Genomic DNA, 21506 nt, shown 5'->3' with positions numbered 1-21506 from the left:
GTGTATCTCTTTCCATTTGTTCAATTCTCTGGATGCCTGCCGACACTGGACACGTTGCCTCCTGGCATATGCCATGCCCTCTGTGCACCCCTGCTCTTCAATATTTATCTTTGCATTTCAGCCCATCACCTTTGGGTGCCCAATTCTTTATGCTTCAGTGATGTTAAGGCATCCAAGTGATTAGTTGGCTTTTTGAGATTTTTGAGGCTTTCTGTCCTTGAAACCTTCACAGTGCTATGAGCAAACTGATGTGTTGAAGGAAACAGTGCTTTACAAGTTTTCTTCCTTTTTAAATATAAGTGATTCTTTTTCTACTACTTGAGATGGAAAGACAACATGGTGAGCTCACTCTTACCTTCAGTAAGGAATTGCTTTTTAATTAAAAAACAATAAGGAATTTCAGGTTTAAAAGATGCATGATACAAATCACCATCTAGATGTGTTTCGCAACTTTTTTTTTTGTAATTGTTTGGCATGTTCCCCGTTTCCGCAGGCTGGGTAAATCCTTTGTGGGCTTAATCTCTAGCCTGCAGGCACATAAAATACATTGCACAATTTGGCCTTTGCATTTTAAAGAAATCTTTTTTTGTATCTTAAATACCTGTAGCATCTTTTCTGCCACATGGCAGGATGGTGTTGAGTGAGGAGGGAAGGGACTGGCTTGGCTTATGTTTAATCCCTCTCTCCTACCCAGTGTCTCTTGCAAGTTTGGTTTTTCCTATGTTAGCAGTGTGTACGCTCTGAAATGCAAATAATCCCCGACTATCACTAGCTAATCCTTTTCCTGCTGCATCATCTGCCACCCACCCTTGCACGCGCTGGCTCTCCCTGTCCCAGTGGGTCCATGGCCACAGGGTGCTCCTGACCAGTATGAACCTGTCACTGCTGTGTTTGAACAGCTGGGAACGGGGCTCTATTGGCCCAGGGCTCCTAGAGACCTTTTCCTGTGAGGAAACAACCACCTTGGGGCTTTCACTTTTCTTTGTCTGCAAGAACTGAGGACATGGAGATGGGGAAATGCCAGCAATTCCTGTGGGCTAGGTTGTTACAAGGAGAGCTCTGCACTCAAAAATGTCTGAATATCAGGAGAAAACTGAATGCCTCTGGAGCAAGGTTCTGAAAAACCTGCTGTGTTTTGGAACAGCCTTACAGAGGAGGGGAGACTAAACACTCTCCTTCATGGGAGATATCCAGCAAAATGGGTTTAGGTTCTACAATACTGAACCACTTGGGAGTAAGCAGATGCCTTTATTTTGGTGAGGGATTTTGAAAAGAAACCAACTTCAGCCTTGATTTTTTGCTGAGTTAAGGTTTCCAGATGTGAACGCACTCCATGAAAATGCCTCATTAATTTACTGTTGTAGTGGAGAACATCTTAAGAGAAATCTAATATGCTCCAAATTAGCACAGTGAATAAGAGCATCTTGTTCTGTTCCAAGCTCGTTGCATGGTCACAGCCTCCCTTTTGGAGCCAGCTGCTGGGTTATGCTCTAGGTTTTGGTCACTGTGGGCTGGTCTTTGGGCTGCTCAACTCTTGTGGCCTTTAAAAAACAAAACACTGGATTTTATTTACCTCATTTTTGGATGTAATGATTTGAGTTCAGAAGTGAGGGGATTACTACAGAGATGTAGGAGATGATTTTAAAAGATGGCTGAAATGTCAGATTTGGTATAACTCTCAAATTGATCAGGGTGTTGTTTTTGAGTACTGTTCAGTTCCACGGTTGGTGTTTTTATTTAATCCCTCTGCAAGAGTAGGAGGGCTTCTTAGAAAACAGGATGAAACACTTTTATGTCTGTGGTTTTGAGTGCTTCCAGGATTACAGGATGCTGTGAAAAGAATAGCATCTGTTTTGTTAGGTGGGTGTTGGGTGTCCTTTGCAAGAGGGAGTGTGTGCCCAAGAGAAATAAAGGCTTTATTTGTTCGAGTAAATGAAGTGCTCTTTATCTGAAGATTTCTGCCTTTGGGGAAGCTAGGATGTAGATTTATGCTCTGCTATTTTACAGCAGGTAAAGGTCTAGGAGTTTTGTCATTTCTCTGGAAGCATGGTTGTTGTACAAACAAATGCAGTGCCTGTGCGCCGGTGGCTGGTGCTTTCAGTTACATGTACAAAGCCATCTCCATGTTCCTGGTGTGCCTTCATCCCTAGGTGAACTTCTGACTCTCTTTTGCTCTGTTCCCCATTCAGTATTCCACCGAACTGAAAAAGCTGTACTGCCAGATCGCCAAGACATGTCCCATCCAGATCAAAGTGATGACCCCACCGCCTCAGGGAGCTGTCATCAGGGCTATGCCAGTCTACAAGAAAGCTGAGCACGTCACTGAAGTGGTCAAACGCTGCCCGAACCACGAGCTGAGCCGGGAGTTCAACGAGGGTAAGGAGGGCAGTGCTGTGCTGGCAGTCCCTCTGCAGAGCTACTTGGCTGATGAGCAGCCACTGAGGGATGTGACAGCAGCTTCAGAGCAAACCTTCTGGAAACAGACCTCCCTGTGACACCTTGTGCAGCTTTTTATTTCCTGTGCTTGGCAGGAAGGATCATGCCATCAATGCTTTAGCTGTCCCTGTGCACGCTCGTCCTTGGGAGGAAAGCACTGAAATAAACCTCGTGCCTGCCCAGGTCGGATGGATGTCTGTCCCCGTGGCAGGCACTGCCCCTCTGGCAGCCCTCCTCTGCTCTGCTTTTGCTCCTGCAATGAGAAGCAGCTGTTCTTGTGCTCAGGAATGAGCTTCCATGTGGCTGGGACAGGGATCTAGTAACAGGATGCAATATCATCTCCATCCTTAATCCATGCCTCAGAGACGGAGGGGCTGTTTATCTCTGGCAGGGAAATGCTAAGTGCCAGCATCAACTGTAGGGAACGTTCTTCTACATGTAACACTCCCAGTTCAGTATAAATGTTTTAATCTTTTACTTGCTTCTCCTCGTGTTGGTGAAATAGCAGCTGTTTTTAAAATGTCCTTTGGTTTTCTGCAAGCTCACAGGCTGGGTTCCATTTTGCCTTGGTCATTTAAGTTCATGTAAGTCAGATGAGCATCTGTTTTATTCTACATACATTATTTATCTCCTACTGTAAAAAAACCCGGTTGGTGTCAGTTAGCAGCATGTCTTAGGAGTCTGGATCCCATTGCTGGTTACAGTGCAGCCAGATAGACAAGCCCCAGAAATAAGCAAGGACTTGGGAGTGTAAAATTAGAGTGGAGCAAGACAGTCCTTCAAAACTGTTTTTTATATTAAAAAGTGCTTTTCTGATAGGACTGGATTTATTGAGGTTTGACACCATTCAATAATGAAGTTTTAAGAAAGAATTTATAGGATTTTTTTCCTTATTCTGAAATAATTATTTCTGTAGAAATAGGCTGTATTTTGAGTAGGAAATGAACAGTTAATACCCAGAACAAATTCTTCAGATGAACCGATAGCAGGCTCCTCTCCTCAGAATTTAGTTGCATGTTTTAGAAACACTAAAGATAATTTGTAGGAAGGAAGCTTTTAATTATTGGATAGTGGCCTAGGAACCAAGAAGATCATGTTCCCTTCTGCTGCTGCTGTAAGCAAGCATGATTTTTCAAGCTGACCATTAATTAAATGCATATTTCTTTTGCTTCTTGGTTCTTTTTTTTTGAGGCTTAAGACTAATGAAAGGGAGCAGAAGAGGGCTAGCAACTGATAGGAAAATGAGTGGGAATTGAGACTTGAAGTAATTTGCTTTGTATATGCATTAGAGGGAGGAAAATAAAGGCTTTCAGCTGGTGTGAAAATCCAGCAGGAGTTATCTGCTGGAAGAACTGCTGTGAGCTGCCATTCAGTTCACATTTTGGCTCACTTCTGGGATCTTGGGAAGCCCTTGTTCAAGTTTAGCCACAGGTGTCCAGAGTGAGCTTGGGAAAGCCTGTGTTGCCTTTGGTGTCTGGCAGCAGGGATCTTGGGAAGGGATGCTTCAAGGGCTGAGAGGCACCTGTGTGTGCTCTGATGGACCTCTGGGGCCACATGCATCTCCCTTGATGGTAGATCTTACCACCCTGTGCATGATCTTACTGAACAGTCTCTTGTTTTTTTCCTCTTTGCCTTTGCAGGGCAGATTGCACCTCCCAGCCACCTGATCAGAGTGGAAGGGAACAGCCATGCCCAGTATGTAGAAGACCCCATCACTGGGAGGCAGAGTGTGCTGGTCCCCTATGAGCCACCCCAGGTATGTTGTGAGCTCGAGCTGGTGCCATCCTGGCATGCAAGGGTTGGGGGTTGTAACCCTGGTCAAAGGAGTTGGGATCTTGGGCTTTCCCTATCCTCAGCACAATGAATCCCTTCTTCCTTTCTGTCAGAAATGAGCTGTGAAACCCTCCTTATCCCTTTTAAGGAAGCTTTGTACTGGGGGCCTATTTCATGCTGGTCCACTTGCAGCCCAGCTTGGGAAATGCAAGAGGAGGGCTTGGAAAAAGCAGAGCTTTCCATCCACCACCTCTTCCTCTCCACCTTGTCTCACCAGGTCGGTACTGAGTTCACCACAGTCTTGTACAACTTCATGTGCAACAGCAGCTGCGTTGGCGGGATGAACCGCCGCCCAATCCTTATCATTGTGACCCTGGAAACCAGAGAGTAAGTTGTGCATCATGACTGTAACCCTTCTGGCTCCTCTTCCACTTAGGACATCATTCCATATCCTTAAAACAGCGGAATTCAAGGGGCTGTAGGATATTTTTCAGATCTTTGCAGCTGGGAGTTGCCCAGCGCCTGGGAAATGCAGGCTGGAAAATGGCAGGTGCAGAGTGTGGTGGGGCGTTGAGGAGAGCTGCTGGCCTGTGTCTGAGATGCCAGCTGATGTTTCCCCTCACCTCTGTTCGCAGTGGGCAGGTCTTGGGCCGGCGGTGTTTCGAAGCCCGTATCTGTGCTTGCCCAGGCAGAGACCGCAAGGCAGACGAGGACAGCATCCGCAAGCAGCAAGTGTCCGACAGCACAAAGAATGGTGATGGTACGAAGCGCCGTAAGTAGCTGCACAGCTGGGCAGAGGGGGCTGTCTCTGGGTGCTTGTGCCACAGGGACAGAGTGGTGCTGTGCATGGCCTTGCAGGCAGGAGGGCATTAGGGATCTGTTCTCCCAGGGTGAATCAGCCTAGAAATTGAGCTGGTGTTCACAAAGCAGTGTTTGACAGTCTGGGTGTGTGGGCTCCCTTGCAGCATTGCTGGTGTTAGATTAGCCCCGCCATGGTGAGTGGAGGGGGTGTTTATTTGCCACCTTCCAATTGTATGTCTGGAACTCTAACCTTTTGAACCTTTACTGCTTGTTTGGGGTCGTGCTGTTATTCTTTGCTTTATCTAGCCAGTGTTCTGTGCTGTGGCAGGTGTCTTCTAGCCACAGGGATCTAGACTGAGGCTGCACACAAACCCTGCTGTGCATCACAGACACCCTGGCAAGCGGCCTCTCTGTGCTCTGAAGGGAGCCAAGTCCTCGCTGGTCATGCAGGGTGTGGAAATCCACCTTTGGTTTCCCCTGTACTCAGTGTAGGCAGCAGGCTGAACAGCAGGCACAGGTTATGACTGGAGGCAGACTAGAGAGGAGCTTTATTTTCTCAGTGAGTTCTGCTCCCTGCCAATGGTCTCACCTTCATTAATCACTAGTTCACCAACAACTTGTGAGCCTTGTAATACCAAAACTTGCTGTAATTTTCCTGTAAAGAGCCAGCACTTGTTCAAAGTGTGGCTTGCCAGGGTTTGTCATATACCCAGCACTCCTTGGCTGATGAGTTTCCCCAAGTGACATGGCCAGCCAGCATCTGCAATCGTGTCTGCCTTAAGGAGCCTGGAGCTGCAAGGACAGTTCTGGAGTGGCTCAGGCAGAGATCCCTTCAGAGCACTGCAGATCTGAGCTGGTCATGCACTTCATATCTCTTGTATCTGTCTTTTTGTCTTTTTCTTTTTTGTGTGCTACTCTCCCCCCTCTCCCCACCTCTTTCTTTTTTGGTAATGGGATGTGTTTCGGGTTTCTCTTCCAGCTTTTCGACAAGGAACTCATGGCATACAGATGACATCTATCAAAAAAAGACGTTCCCCAGATGATGAGCTCTTGTACTTGCCAGTGAGTTCTCTCTCTTTTTACTTACCCTATGTTTAGCATCTTTAATGGTGACTTGAGGTTCACCTAGGCTTCAGAAAGACCTGAGGATGGGGTTGGGGTGTGAAAGAATAATTATTATTTTCTTTAATTCCATGAACTACTAATTTTAAATACATATTCCAAATAAACAATATTAAAAATCCAACTAGGTTGAGAATGGTTTATGCAAGGCATGTGAGAATATCCCAAGGGATCTCTCTGTCCTGGTGGAAACACTGTCTTCAAGATATAACTAGGTTTCCTCCTCTGTCATTTCTGGGTCTGTGGTACATGACCTTTCTCTAGAAAACTGATAGGTGGATGCTTCTGTGGCTTTTATGTGTATTGCAATTGTAATGCAGTGATAGAAGTGAAATATGCTGTATTAAGTGCAGACTCAGAAAGGGCAAGAAATATCTCTAATTGGCCATTTAGCTCCTTCCCATGAGCCATGTTTAGTTGCTTAAATCACAAGTCATGGTGTGCTTGGAGAAGATGGGAGAGCCAAACCCAGCTCCCAAATTTATGTGCTGTCTTTTCTGAGGGCATGTAAGATTCAGCACCAGATCTGCTTACATCTGAGGCAAGTAAAGACATTTTCTGTCTAAATAGGTTGGATCAGAATGTTGCTTTTGGCTGGCATAGATTCACACTGAGCCATATGACAACCCCAAGATGTTCATCAGCCTGCAGTGTGAGATTATCACTCTTCAGCATTATTTGCTGCACTTCTAGAACAAAGCTAGCATTTTTATTGTGTGAGCATACAGTATAAACAGATTATTTGCATCCTGCTCTGGTTGTTTAATTGACATTTTGAAGACTTTCTAAGGTGACTGTCAACAAGGTCTATAAATGCAGTCCTTTAAAGCTTTTCTTTCCCCCCAATCCCTGTCCTTTTCCTGTGACCCAGGTGAGGGGACGGGAGACCTACGAAATGCTGCTGAAGATCAAAGAGTCCCTGGAGCTGATGCAGTTCCTTCCCCAGCACACAATTGAGACCTACAGGCAGCAGCAGCAGCAACAGCACCAGCACTTGCTCCAGAAGCAGTGAGTACCAGTGTGCTTGCAGTGTCAGTGCAGTGGGGAGAGAGGAGAGAGACACAGAAGGCTTCTGCACAGGTGTTCAAAGGGACATGGTGCTCAGCTGAGGGCTGGGCAGTGGACAAAGCAGTCCTGCTTCCCCCAGTGTACATCCTGACTGCTGGCAAGGTCCCTCTCTAGTCTTTAATCTTACATATTACAACTTCTGGCCCTAGAGGGTGAATGAGGATGGGCTCAGTGCCTCATTTGACTTCCAGCCAGAGCCCAAGGCAGAGGCATTGACATCCTGTGGTCAGAAACCTGCTGTGTGTGCCCATCCCAGCTGGGGGATGGCTGCACTCCTGTCCCATTGCTCATGGGAATGGCAGCAAACATGAACCATCTCCAGGGTATCCATCTGACCACCTTGCTAAGAGTGTCTAGAGCTGGGACTGTGAGCACGAGCTCAGCTGAGCTGTGCATTGGAGGGCTGGTGTTTCAGTGGTACAACACTACTTCAGGTTGTTCAGCTCAACTACTGAACTGCCTAAAACAGGCAGCTGAAAGTCGAGAGCAAAGCTGATACACAAAAAATTTCCTTTGCAGCTAGTGGGTACTTCAAAAAAAGATTCTATACATACTTTTGAATTATTGTCACAAACTGCCCTTTGCCAGATGACTCTTCACATTGCTCATGAGAAATTTTCCATCCTTTCTGAGCTCAGCTGGCAGGGATTGCTCTGGGTGCTGTAAATGTGAGGAGGATAGGGGAAAAGAAAGGCCAGATAGGTGTCTGGGTTCCCAAAGCTTTGCAGTCAGAGGCTTGGGCAGAGAATGACTTCCCAGGCTGCAGTGAGCAGTGTCATTCATGGGCATTGCTTCACCTGCTGTCTGGGGTGACAGCAAATGGCCCCGGGCTGTAGGTGGCTGCCAGTGGCAGTGCTGGGATCTCGTGTCAGGAGGCTGTGGGTATAACTCATTCCTCTGCAGAGGTTAGTGTGGGGCCAAGGCACCACATAAGTCCCACTTGAGCCTGTAGGGATTTATTTCAATGCCTTGGCCTTGTCTCAGGACTTCTGCAATACCACAGCTTTCTGCCAGATCTCTGCATGTGTTCACATTTTGGCCTTGTGTGTTTTTAGTGTCAGCTGGAGTCTTGTGGAGGTGTGAGAAAAGCCCTCTGCCAAAACGTCTGGAGCATCCAGGGGCTCTGGACTCTTTTTTTGGGGCACTTAAAAATCTCATTATTGTTATTTACTTTTATCAGTCATCTGCACTGTTTGTGTATACTATAGCTTGTATTTACTAGCTCCTAGGCATTGTGGCATTTGTGTGCTCTACTGCTTGTCTTCAAAGCTTCACCTGAACCACAACCATTTCAGCTGAGAAATGGTTTTGTAAGCAGAAATGGACAGCGGCAGATGACAGCTTTCTCTTGGTGCTGACAGTTGGCTTTGCCATAATTACTTTTTTCATTCTATCTATATCAGTAGAATAGGTTCCTGGCAAATGAGGTTGGTATTTGTGTTACCTTTAAGACCAGCATGTAGAACTTCAGTCATTTAATTTAATGAAACTTCTTTTGGCATGTCTCCTGGCACTTGTCCAGTTATATACTCATTTTTCTCAGTTGCTGAGTGTGCTCATGCAGGGGAGAAAGATTAAGAGCTTTAAAGGGTGCCAGGAGCATGGAGAAAAATAACTTTAGTATTTGTCCAGAGCTGCTGCAGTTGTCTCTGTCCACAGCCTGCCATCAAGCAGTGTCCTCTGTGCTGAAATGCATATTCAGGCAGTTTGTTAGGTGCACTTTGGGTTTTGGTGCTTTTTCTTTAGTAATCCATGGTATGACTTAATATCTGAAGGAATGTGTACAGGGCAAAGGGATGTTTAGACTGAAAAGACTCTTAAGATGCAATTGCACCTCAAAAAAGGAGCCTCAGGTCTCAATGTGAGAGTGGGGAAAGCAGCTGCTTTGTAGGGCTTGGTTGGGGTAAGAGCAGCCTTGCATGAGTGCAGGTTGCTGGGAGATGTCTTGCCACTGCTTCCTTGTCAGAGTGGCCAAACTCAGGAGCACAGGGGCTCCTTTTTGAGTCTGTTCTGGCCTTTCACTTTGTATGCAGGGATGTACTTTGAAGTTTTGGTCCCAGTTCATGTTTGGTCACTTTCCCATGTGAAAAGTGGGAGCTGGGAAACTGTGTATGCTGTGAAAGGTGGAATGTGCTGGAAGCTGTAGATCCTAGCAGGGCTCTGTGGGAATGGAATGCTTGAAAGTTTCCTTTGATTCCTCCTTCTCAAAATGGAGCAGCATCCACGTGTGCTCCAGAGTCACACCTTGGTGGAGAACTGCTGGATTTTTCAGTTTATTTTTTTTGAGGCAGTGGTAAACATAGAGAAGCTATCCAGGTGTGTGGAAAGAGTTTTCCCTGTAACTCCTACAACATGGAAACTTCATCTTTTTTGAAGAGTAGGAAAAGTAAGGTTGAGATGATCATGGTGAAAGATACTTTTAAAAATAGAAATCTGTCATTTTGGAAAGCAATTGTATAATGGCTCTCATGCACATACAGACCAGCATTGCATTTGACAGGCCAGCAGATGCAGCTGTCTGACTGTTCTGGAATAGGAAGGACAAATCTGGTGACAATCAGCATTCTTGTGTCCCACTAGTTGACCAAAGTACTGCAATGCTCCACATTGTGCCAGACCACAATATTTCTCTGTCTCATCTCCTCTCTCTGCTTGCTCCTTTGTGCATGGTTTTCTCCTATTTACTGTTATGCCAAATACCTTCATGATCATAGGTGGCAAGTTGTTGGGATTTTTGCTTTCAGTTTCTATTCTTCCTTTTTCACTGTCAAATCCTGGGGCCCTTACTTGAACTGCAGCACACACATTTATTTAGAAGAGTTCATAGTCTGCTACCATTTGTGTAAAACATAGATTTGCCAGATGATTACTGCTGCAAGAGAGATCAGAGGTGGCTCATGCTTTGGGGAGGGAATGTTTCCTCATTACCCTGCTGTGAAATATGTTTGCCATCAATATTCCCACAGAGCTACCTGCACAGTCTTTAAGGGTTTCATTAGGAAACACCTTTTCATGTAGTGGGTTTCACTCTGCTGAGCACTGTTTTCAAAACTATCTGTATTTCAATTTCCTACAGCAGAGAATTACAAAATATTTCAAATTGGAAGAGACCCATAAAGTTCATAAGGAACACCCAACCCAACTTCTGTGATTGAAGGGTTTTCACAAAGTCTTCCAATGGCTACCAAGAAGGGGGCTCTTACATCCAAGTGGGATCTTGTACCCCAGCAAAGATTTCTTTCCTATCAGCAGGGCTGCAGCTACGAGCCTACTGGCTGCCTTTCAGTCTAGTGAGCAGCACAACTCACTATCCAAATGAGAAGGAATTAACCTCATTAGTGATCTGTGGCAGAACTGAGCTATCTAATGCCTGGAGTGCTCCAGCTGAGCTGCGAGGATCCCAGTGCTTGCTGTTGTGGGAAGGGGGCTGGTGGGGAAGGCATTCTTTGTACCTTCACCTCATTAATCTCACTTTTGGTGTGAAAGCTAACAGTGGATTTTGCATGATCTGGTTTGGTTTTGTGGTGCTGTGCTTGCATGTGAACTCCAGGCAGCTGGATAGTGTTCTCACTACAGAATGGCCAAGATGAAAGGAACCAGGTAGAAGTGCTTCATGGGCTCTGAGGATGCAGTGCCCTCTGCATCAGCTGGTGGCCCCAGGGACCCCTCAGCTTCTCAGAGGAGAAGAGTTGAGCTGTAGTCAGTATGGCCAATAGGCACTGTTCTCCCTCTCTAGCACCAGCTTCTGGGTTTGAAGTGATTGTAGTTAGAAGTGGACTCAATGGAAGCTGCTACTCCTTTTCCTCTTTGAGTGCTTTTATTCCTCCTAGATTTGTCACTGGAAACATTATCAGGGCCTTATTTGTACCCATGAGACTAGGACAGCATCAGGTTTCTCTATCAGCTGGTTGTTTTCCCTTCCTTGCCAAGCACTCGCTTGTGCCTGGGGCTTTCCAGCTTCCTAAATCTCCCTGTTACATACCCTCCCTGTAGGTGCTAAGACATCTGCTTTTTCCCTCTTTGAAAGCCCATACTGTGATCATGAAGGTGAAAAGTAACTGTTTCTCTCTTGGTGGCTGGCAAAGAGTCCTGTACATTCATCTTTTTCTTTTCTCTGGTTCCTTCTTTACAGTCTCCTTTCGGCCTGCTTCAGGAGTGAACTCATGGACTCAAGGAGAGACCCTCCCAAACAGACCGATGCCATCCTAAAACATTCCAGCCCCCCAAACCCATCAGTATATCCCTAAACCGAGCTGGCAGGGTCACTCTGCCCAGCTGGCAGGACTAGGAGCAGTGGGGCAAACACACAGCCTGATAGCAGCAGAGTGAATAGTGAGAGTAAACTTCTGAAGGGACTCAAACTTTGCAAAAACAACAGACACTTGTACAGACCTCTTAGCTGTAACCCATAGCCTTGTGAGGTCGGGAACCACAATTTTGTCTGTCTTGGTGTAACTTTTCTCCCCTTGGTGTAACATTTTTGTAATGTGTTAATACTCTTTCTTCCTACTTCTGTATTTGTGAAACTCAGCAGGGTTTCTCTGAGCAGGTCTCAATTTTAAAATGCCTTTTGTCTTGTTTAAGTTAAAAAATGTGTCCATGGACTGGGGGGATGGAAGCAGAGGATATGTGTTTAAATGGTCTGTGATAGTCAATTTGGCCTGTTTCAGTGCTGGTCGTGCACTAGTATAAGTAGATGATGTATTTTTTACTGCTGGACAGGGAGAGGTAATAATTATATGAACTGGCACTGCTAAGAAATATTTTTTTCTGCAGAAAAGCCCTCAACTTTGGCATCATGAGTTGTTTCCACTTATTTCCAACCCTAAAGGGTAAAGTACATCAGAATTGTAAGGAAGGCAGAGTGATTTTGACTTTGCACCAGCTCTGCTGACTTTGATCCAGCTTTATTGAACTTAGGGAATTCCTCCTGACTCTGTGGGCTTGACCCAAGTGGTGGGCTGACCTGCACAAGCTGAATGTGTGGTAGAGCTGTAATGATATCCATGTGTGCCCAGTGTCCCTGTCCCTTTGCAGCCCGGGGTGTCCCAAACTCCCTAGTGCCCTAGCAGTGGAAAGGGGTTGGAGCTAGCCCCTCTCCTTACAGATGTTCAGAAGTTTAGATGTTGCCTTAACATTTTCATCAACCCTCCTATCTTTTGCCCCATCTCTCCAAGCCTCATAGTTCAAAGGAAAGCAGTGTCATCACATGTTGCAGTTGACTCAGCCAAGTGGCCTCAGGCCATGTCCACCTTGCCCATTAATCCTGCAACCAGAGGGTCTTGCTAATTGTGTCTGAAGTGCTTCTGGGCTTAGCAGTTCCTGCACAGAAGACTTTTTCTCAGCAAGGACTTGTAAATTCTCACACTGCTTTTATTAAACTCTGTTTCTGGAAAAAAAGCCTGATGCAGTTGGAGAAGACTCTTCTCTCTGACCATCATAACATCTGCTTCCAGGCAGCAAAGCGGGGATCTGAGCAGGTGATGAGTTGTACTGACATCACCTTTGGGAGCCATATCCCATCTCTGGCTGTCTCCAATGCCTTAGCAAGACTTGCTCTACCATAGCAGTGTGGAGGAGGGCTGATGGAAAAGAGCCCCCAAAACTGGGGTTAAGTCTGTAAATAACAGCTAATTAAGCACTAGCAGTGCCTGTGTCATATAGTTGCAGCTCTATGGTCCTTCCTTGTGTAAAGCTAATTAAAATCAAGTGCCTTGTTACCTTGTCTGGAAATTCCAGGAAGTTCTTTCAGATCACAAAGCAGGTCACTATTGTTCTGTGCCTTTTTATTTGGGAAAAGAAAGGCAATGTGATTCCTTTCCCTGTGAGAGGTGGGAACCTGAACTGTAAATGCAGCCCAGACATAGGATTATATTTGGCACTATTTTCTGTTCTTCCAGTGAAGGTTTATTCTTGGATTTTTGCTTTTTCTGCTTCTGGATGGCAATATGAAAGTACTGTGACAGGGAAATACTGATCTGTATTTAGAGCACTGCTCCTGGACCTGTTCACCAGCAAGTTTGAGGAGGCATCCACAGCCTGCACTGGAAGATTCCAGTTCATCATTTGGTGTGGCCTCTGGGAAATGCTTTGTACTGTAATGAGCAATACATCTTAAACTTCCACTGAACAAGAATGTAAATTATTTGGATCCTGTTGTTTTCTGGAAAGCCTTTCTGATTTGTCCCACTTGGCAGTAAGAGGATGATGATTGTGATGCTGATCTTAGTGGTGACTTGATTTGCTTTCCAACTACCAGGTAGTTATATTAGAAGGTGCTGTTCTTTTTTTCTTTTATCAAACACCTGGAGCTGAAAGCAATTTGAGTTGCTTTGTAGTCTGTCCTCTGCAGATAAAATGTACACTTTATCCCAGCTGTCTTTTCATTGCTTCTTTGCCATCTCTGTGTCTTCAGGAAAATAAGCCTTTTCCTTTCAAGGAATAACCAAGTGGACTAATTGGGCCTTATCAGGTACTGAGGTCATATCAGTCTGTGTCAACTACTTGATATATATCCACTCCCTGTATTACAGCTCCATTCCCTGGAGAGCAGATTGCATCCATGGCCTGCCTTGAGAAATTCCCATACCTGAAATCTAAGGGGAGTCATTATTGCCACCCTTGGCCCTGTGCTGTAGTTCCTGTCTGCCCAGTAACTGCTGGAGCTCCTCCTTTCCCTGCTCCCAGTGAGGTACCAAGCCTTCAAACCACTGGAGTGATTGAAAAGGTGCACTGTTATTTGCTTTAGAATAGATGCAGTTTGGGATGGGGGGAGTAAGGGCATCTCTCTGCTTTTCAGTGTCCTGCTGCTTCATGGGCCTTCAAAGCAGAGGAATGAAACTGAGCAGCATCTGTGTCACTTGTGTGCCCTTATTAGACTATACCAGTGACACCCCAGTGTTACACAGCCCTATGGGAAGCCTTGCTTTAAAAACCCTTGTCCTTGAGCACTCTGGCCTTGTGTGAGCCTGGGATGTGATCCTTGGTGTGGCTGCTGAAAGAGAGGGCAGACACAGAACTGGGCAGCTCTGATTCTACTTGTGTGTCTCTGCACTGACTGGCTCTGGGCCTGCAGGCACAGCAAACTGCAGGCACAGGGGCTTGGGTGAAATCTTAAATTCTGAGCCTGATCTGCCCAATTGCATTTAATGAACCTTTGATGTCATTTAAGGTTGCTTACGCAGCTGTGTGCTCCTCTAGCCAACAAGAACTCTGGTCTGCTCAGTCAGGTAGTTGGTCTGTCCCAGCAGTTTTCTGCCTCTGGTGAAAGGGCTGGTATCCTGTGAGCTGGGAAAATGTAGAGTTACACGAGGCTGTGAACTGAACTTTGTTCATATATGGGACAGGAAAGTTCCTTCCTGACCTCTTGAGATGATCAGTATATGCCTTGAAGCATGAGAGACTGATTGCCCTCATATGAGCTTGCATAACTACAGATGTTATTTGTTAAATAATTACATAGCCTCTTGAAGAGAGAAAACTCAGTTGCAGAATGTGACTCAGTGCCTTTTGTATCAGACTGTTCCAAGAAGTATAATAGTCTCTTAATTGAAGCCCTTATACCTTGATATTAAAATGCATTTCATTGGCATTGATATCAAAGAAATGTTAATGCTCCGACTTCTAATCTTTCTTGAGACCTAGTAAGTAAAATTTTAATGAAAATCACTGTGCATGACATTCTTGTATCTGTTTTTAAAAATCGAGGAAAAAAAGCAATATATTTTAAATGGGTCCTCAAACACCATGTAGCTCTTGTGCTTAATACCAAAAACATTTTCTTGTGTTTCTAAGGCTCGTGCTATATTGATGTGTGACATTAATTTTCAATAAAATTTTGCATCTTGGTTTATCTTGAGACTTCTCTTTGGCTAGATGGCCTTTTAAACATCTGCTCATGTGATGGAATAGCTTAGTTGTAACTAGTGTGAGTACAGAGAAGAATGCTTTTGTTTTCTGTTTTACTCCCTTGAACTTGATGATGTTAATCTTGACTCTTACGAGTATGAATGAGATAAGCATGGAGTCCCTAAGCTATATGTTAAAGTATGCCTTTGTTTTCTAAAGTTTTGGGCTGGCTTGTGTTTGATTGCTTTTTGTTTTTCTTTTAGCCCCAAAAATTTTGTAGTCTCCTAATTAGCTTTGCTGAGATCACTACTGGTGGTGGAGAGGGCAAAGGTAGGCCCACTGCTGACCTCAAACAATGCAACTCAGAGTCCTTTGGGAAGCCTTTGTTGATTTAATTTGGAATTTTGCTGTGTTCATTGACCTCCTCACTTGCAGATCATGCAGATTTTGCCTTAAGAGACTCTTCCAGGTGTGTGTTTATTTCAGCTGAATCTTAAGATAAGTGCATGAACCCATGAAGTAAAATACTGATTGGTCCTAAATCCAGAAGCCTTTTGGGCTAAGGGTGGTGTCAGCTTAACTTGAATTTCATGGCTGGCCTCAACTTTCATAACTGGGGAATGAAAATGTCAGATCTGAATCTTTCTCTTCTCTCTGAAAAGTCAGGTCTGAACTTCATGGCTCGGTTTCACTTCCCCTTGGGAGCTGCTGCCATTGTTAATATTAATTTGTGAAGCTTCTTGTGCTTTCCACTTCCTTGAGTCTGTGAAGTTTGCTGGATCTTGTCCTGCATCTTCACTGCCAAAGGACAGTTCACACCCTTCTGTACCTCCTGTAATTGTGTAATTAGGTAACATTTCTTCAGGGCCTTAGATACTCTAGCCTGTTAGCATAGATGTTTTCTCCACCCAACACTGCAAGTCTTGAAAGTGCAGGAAGCTGGAGACAATGTAATTGTGTGGAACTTGACCTTGAATGCTGAAGGTTTTAATAAATTGTCTAGGAATAAGCCTTTTCTTTCCTTTTACACTTTGCTTATTTGGAGTAATAATTATTTTATTTGCATAGAAGAAAAGCCAGTTCCCAGGAATTGGTGTAACCAGTTATACCCAGATGGGAACAAGTTTCCCAGTGGGAACTAAGATGGGAATGTGCCCTTGGACACTCACCATGGGGTCAGTGTGATAGGAGTGCCAGGCTCTGTGGTGGGTGACCACGGAGCCTGGGTGACCTCTGCTCTGCAGGGTGACCACAGCTTGAGGGTACTCGTGCCAGGGGAGCAGGCACATTTCCCAAACCTTTGCCCAGTCCTACAAATGCCCCTGATGTAAGAGGGAGAAAAACCTGCTCCCTTGTGGCATGGCAGTGCTATGCCAATTGTGCTGTTGGGCCAGCTTTAATGATAATTTTCTGCATGTCCCACATAGGACCCCACTGTAAATGGGATGCCACAGCCATAACTCGATCTGGGAGCTGGGCTGCCCTTCAGAAGCAGCCCAGTCTTGGCAGTCTGGATCACTGACATGGCAGGATTGCAGCTGGGACCCTCGGGCTGGGCAGCAGGGAGTCTGGCAAGCCTCTCTGGCCCACTCCATGAGTATGCTGGGTGGAGTTTGGGGCTGGATGGACTTGAGGGAGGCTAGTGCTCTTGTCAGGTGTTGGCAGGAACCCGATCCTCTTTGCAAGCAGCCTGCAGGGTTTGGATACCAGGTTTGCATTAACACCAGCAAAAGCTGCCTGTTGGCATCCCAGGCAGCTCTGACCATCTCAGTAGTGGTCCCTGAAGTGCATGGAATCTGCCTTCAGCAAGGAGCCTCTGGCTGTTATAACTAGGAATTTTGGAAAAAACAAGGTGATAAGCAGACCCAATCTGAAAACTGTTTCTGCAGTCAGGTTTCAGGGGCATTTAGGATGGTTTGAGATGGTTTCCTTGGTTCTTGTTCCTATGAAAAAGTTTTTGACTACAAGGAGAGTTTAACTTAAAAATACTCTTCAAATCTTGGCACATGTTTGCTGGAATTCCATATATACTTTTCAACTGAAAAACTTGAATAGACACTTCTTAAATAAAAAGTTTCAACCAAAAATTAAGTTTTCCTTTTTTTGGTATTTCACTTTTTTTAAAGTGCTGAGAATATCTGGGAAACCTTTTATTTCCTGTTGACTCATTCTCCAAGGATCTTTCTCTGTGATGATCCTGTGGTATCAGTGATTTCCCTGGCCATGTAGCCCTTTGGGTGCACACTCTCAACAACCAGCTGCTGTGATCCCTGTCCTAACATCTCTTTGGTTTGCAGGACCTCCATGCAGTCGCAGTCCTCCTACGGCTCCAGCTCTCCACCCCTCAGCAAGATGAACAGCATGAACAAGCTGCCCTCGGTCAGCCAGCTCATCAACCCCCAGCAGCGCAACGCCCTGACCCCAACCACCATCCCCGACAGCATGGGAACCAACAGTAAGAAACTCTTATTCCTCCTTCTCCTGGTGCCTGTGTGCTCTCTGCTAGTCTGGACAAGGAAACTTGGCATCTCCACATGGCTACTGTTAAGCTGGAGAGCCTGGAGTCATTTGCTGTAAACCTGCAGAGCCAAATAAATATTGCTCATTGGTGTGCCACAGGGCAAGGCTTCAGCATCCTGCTCAGAGCCTCACAGGGTGATCAGAGCTGCTTCTTGCTGCAGATCTAGCTGGCTGCACTGTTCTCTGGCTTTTGAGACTTGTTTCTTCTTCCTTTCCCAGCAGAGGAGATGCAAACATTGGCAGCATTTTTTTCCCTCAGTTCAATTAAGACAGTTCTTAATTTTAAAGGAAACATCTCGCAGTTCTGTTCCTCCTGGCTGCTGCTATGTGCTCAGCAGCCCTGTAAATCCAGGATGACAGACATGGTTCTGGGGCGGAGTTTTGGTTGGTGTTTTGTTTTTTCATTTATTTCAAAACAGCTGGAGTCTTGCCCACACCTGTTGCTGAGCCCCTTCTGGTGCTCTTGCTGTCTCTGAAAACAAAGCTGTTTGGCTGCTGTATTGGGTTACTCTGCTGGCTCTGTCCTGCTCCTCTCCTGTGGCAGGGCAAGCCAGGGTTTCTATCCAGCCTGTCTGGGAGGGAAGGTGACATGACAGTGGCACTTTCTCCTGTGAGGGGAGAGCTCCAGAAGGACTGTCTGTTATCTGGTCCTTGGCCCTGCCTGAAACTTCTCATGAGCTCATCCTGTTCAGGGTTTTCAGGGGATTTCAGGCTGCTTCAGCTGTGGGTGCTGTCCTTGGGTGCTGTGCTGGGGGCAAAGCCAGGGTCTGGGCATGCCTGGGTAACAATGTGCTCCTCCTTCTTCTCTCCTCCAGTTCCCATGATGGGCACCCACATGGCCATGACCGGTGACATGAATGGCCTCAGCCCCACGCAGGCGCTGCCTCCTCCCCTCTCCATGCCTTCAACGTCCCACTGCACCCCCCCTCCTCCATACCCCTCAGACTGCAGCATCGTCAGGTGAGCAGGAGCAGGCTGCCCGGCACGCTGCCCACGCCAAGAGAGAGAGCCCTTGGGTCTGGAGCCTGAATGATCCTGGAGCACCGGATCCCACTGGGCTCTTGGCACCCTCTGGGCACTGAGCCTCAAATCCCCACCTCTGAGTAGCTGAGAGAAACAGGGATGTTAGGAGTGTGAGAAAGCTGAGGGATGCAGCATCTGTTGGACTGGTGGAGTTTGAGGGTGCCAGGCTGTCTTGCAAACATTTCTTGTTTTTCTTTTTTTCCCCCTCTGGCCCCTTGACAAGCCGTGGCTGGGGTCAGAAGCCCCTCTGCCCTTTGTGAGGTCAAACCAGTTGAAAGATGCTGCCCGTAAATGAGGAATCCTTTACACTTAGGGTAGAATGTGCTGATTGGCAGTGCATGATGTGTCTGAGCCCTAGACCCCATGCCTTGCTGAAGCCCTCTGTGCATGCACCAGGCTGCCATGGGCTCAGCCACCTTCTGGGTGATGTCACCTGGCAGGAGGATCTGTGTGAGCCCTCCTGCCTCAAGACCCAGGCTGTGCAGCACTGGCTCTTGACTTAGGCAAGATGCTGCCATGAGGGCTGGGTGCTGAGCTGAAGGACTCCCTCATTTGTTTGATGTGGCAGCGATGTGGCTTGCTGGCCTGGGATATCTTGGAGGAGGTCAAGCCAAGGGTGAAAGCTTTGTTTCCTGTTGCTGCAGATTGGCTGAGTGTTTGGTTTTTCTGAGGTTTGGGCTGTTGCAGCCAGGGTGATCCTATTTTCTCTCTCCTTCCTTCCTTCCTCCTCTGCAGCTTCTTAGCGAGGTTGGGCTGCTCATCCTGTGTGGATTATTTCACGACCCAGGGGCTGACCACCATCTATCAGATTGAGCATTACTCCATGGATGTAAGTAACTCCTCGCTGTTTCCTTTGTTTGTGCTCTTGGCCCTGCTTTAGGAACAGGTCAGAAATCCAGACTCAGTACACTTTTATTTTTACACAATTAGTTTGATTTAAGGCTGTTGGACATAGAGAAGAGATGTTGTGAGGTGAAGAGAGGCTGGACTTGGGGCCAGGACTATAACTGCCTTGCCTGGCACAGAGAAAGAGTCTCCCCTTCCCCAGCTCTGTCTGAGCCCCTGAAGTGGCCCCAGCCCACGTGCCTGTTAATTCTGCAAGGCTTGGTTTCAGTTTACACCTCACTCGCCTGCAGACAAGTAGGCTCTCCAGAAGTGGTCTGCAATTTTCCCTCCCTGCTTCTGTTTTCTGGCCTTACCTTAATCATCTTCCCTTGCCACTGGCATCTCATCCCTGTTTGTTGTTTTCACTTTTTTACTCTTGCATGGCTTTTGCTGCAGGGTTGCTGCTTCCTCTCCAGGGCCATTGCTCTCTTCTGAGCTGGCTGTCCCTTTTTTTTTCCCCAAGACTTTGGGAGACTGTGGTGCTGTTGCTCCCTAGCATGGGCTGCCTTCCTTTTGCTGCTGCTCTAATTAGAAAAGCTTACTCAAATTAACTGAAGTTGGTGGCTAATTTTTTCAGAGCTAATACTGTGTATCCCAGAGTTCAGGTAACGCAACCCTCATGTTTTGCACCAGAAATGATGGGGCCTCAAACTACAAGTTTTCTAAGGCTATGTGTCTGTTACTAAATTTGGTTCTGTTAATGTAATTAAGATGGTTCCTATAGAGTCATACCCAGAGCTCTGGATACTGGAGCTCAGGCTTGGATTCTAAAATCCTTTTGCCGGCTTTGTAATTAACATGGAAATTTTCAAGGTCATTGACCTTCAGGAGCCCAGCATCCCCCACCACTGACAGCCAGCAGATCTACCTGAGGTTGTCTTGGAGGCCTTGCAGTCCAGTTAAGCTTCTAGCTGTAGGTCACCACGTCTTATGCATGAACAAGTGTTTTGTGCGAGTTAAAAATGGAATTTGTGCCTTCAAAACAGGCCGTTGCTGCCTCGTGGCCGCACATGCCTGTTCCAGAGTGGACCACCACTTCCAGGAGCAGTGGTTTGTCTTCTGCTGCGCATCGTGGCCACCTGGGTTTTAGCAGCTTTAGTGGCACTTGGTGGCGCAGAGGCTGTGTTCGCTCCTGGAGCCCAGCTTGCCCTGGGACCCCCCTGCTAAGCCCTGCTCTTTGCCTTGCAGGATCTGGTGAGCCTCAAGATCCCGGAGCAGTTCCGCCATGCCATCTGGAAGGGCATCCTCGACCACCGGCAGCTCCATGACTTCTCCTCCCCTCCCCACCTGCTGCGCACCCCCAGCGGCGCCTCCACGGTGAGCGTGGGCTCGAGCGAGACGCGCGGGGAGCGCGTCATCGACGCCGTGCGCTTCACGCTGCGCCAGACCATCTCCTTCCCGCCCCGCGACGAGTGGAATGACTTCAACTTCGACATGGACGCCCGGCGCAACAAACAGCAACGCATCAAAGAGGAGGGGGAGTGAGACCCCCGGGCCCCCCTCCACCCCGCCCCGGCCACGAACTGCTCAGCCCTTCATTGCCTTCCTTCTGCTTGGTACTGCACCCCCGGACGGAGGGCGGAGGGAACCTTCTTGCTCTCTCTTGCTACGTCATGCCCTGGGTGCTGTTTAGGTCATGCTCCTGGACTGCAACCTCCACCCCAGCTCTTGCAAGGGGAAGAGCTGAGCAAAGGGGGAAGGTGGGTGGTATTTCCCTGACTACCGTTGACCTTCTCAAGAAGGCCAACTTGTTTTGTGTTTTCCTTTGGGGATAGGGCTTCTTTTCTTGACTTTTGAATCCTCACACACCTTGTGGGTGCCCTGACCTTGAAATATGTTTCTCTCACCCAGCTATCCCACTTTGTAAAGCAGGAAGGTTGAAATAAAATTATAAAAAGCCTAAAAAAAACCCCAAAACCCTGGGGAAAAAAAAAAGCATCCAAACATGCTACAGCAAGGAAACCAAATGCAAAAAACCCAAAGCAACCCAACCCTGAACTGACAGTTAATCTGAAAAATAAATGGGAGTT

The 21506-nt window shown here is 46.7% G+C and overlaps 1 protein-coding gene across 1 annotated transcript in view; it reads left to right on the top strand.

Annotated features, from left to right (window-relative positions):
- The window catches only part of TP63 (tumor protein p63), a 97730-nt gene extending 76769 nt beyond the window's left edge, over positions 1 to 20961 (top strand). The window contains exons 5-14 of the mRNA XM_036388780.2: positions 2190 to 2376; positions 4077 to 4192; positions 4487 to 4596; positions 4845 to 4981; positions 5990 to 6072; positions 7004 to 7140; positions 17346 to 17503; positions 18384 to 18528; positions 19327 to 19420; positions 20665 to 20961. Coding sequence (XP_036244673.1) covers positions 2190 to 2376; positions 4077 to 4192; positions 4487 to 4596; positions 4845 to 4981; positions 5990 to 6072; positions 7004 to 7140; positions 17346 to 17503; positions 18384 to 18528; positions 19327 to 19420; positions 20665 to 20961 — 1464 coding nt within the window. The remainder of the gene's footprint in view (positions 1 to 2189; positions 2377 to 4076; positions 4193 to 4486; positions 4597 to 4844; positions 4982 to 5989; positions 6073 to 7003; positions 7141 to 17345; positions 17504 to 18383; positions 18529 to 19326; positions 19421 to 20664) is intronic.
- The last annotated feature ends 545 nt before the right edge of the window (positions 20962 to 21506 follow it).

The sequence above is a fragment of the Molothrus ater genome, chromosome 10 (genome assembly GCF_012460135.2).
Source record: "Molothrus ater isolate BHLD 08-10-18 breed brown headed cowbird chromosome 10, BPBGC_Mater_1.1, whole genome shotgun sequence".
Classification (NCBI taxonomy): Eukaryota; Metazoa; Chordata; class Aves; order Passeriformes; family Icteridae; genus Molothrus; species Molothrus ater.
This window is presented reverse-complemented; position numbering and strand designations above follow the sequence as displayed.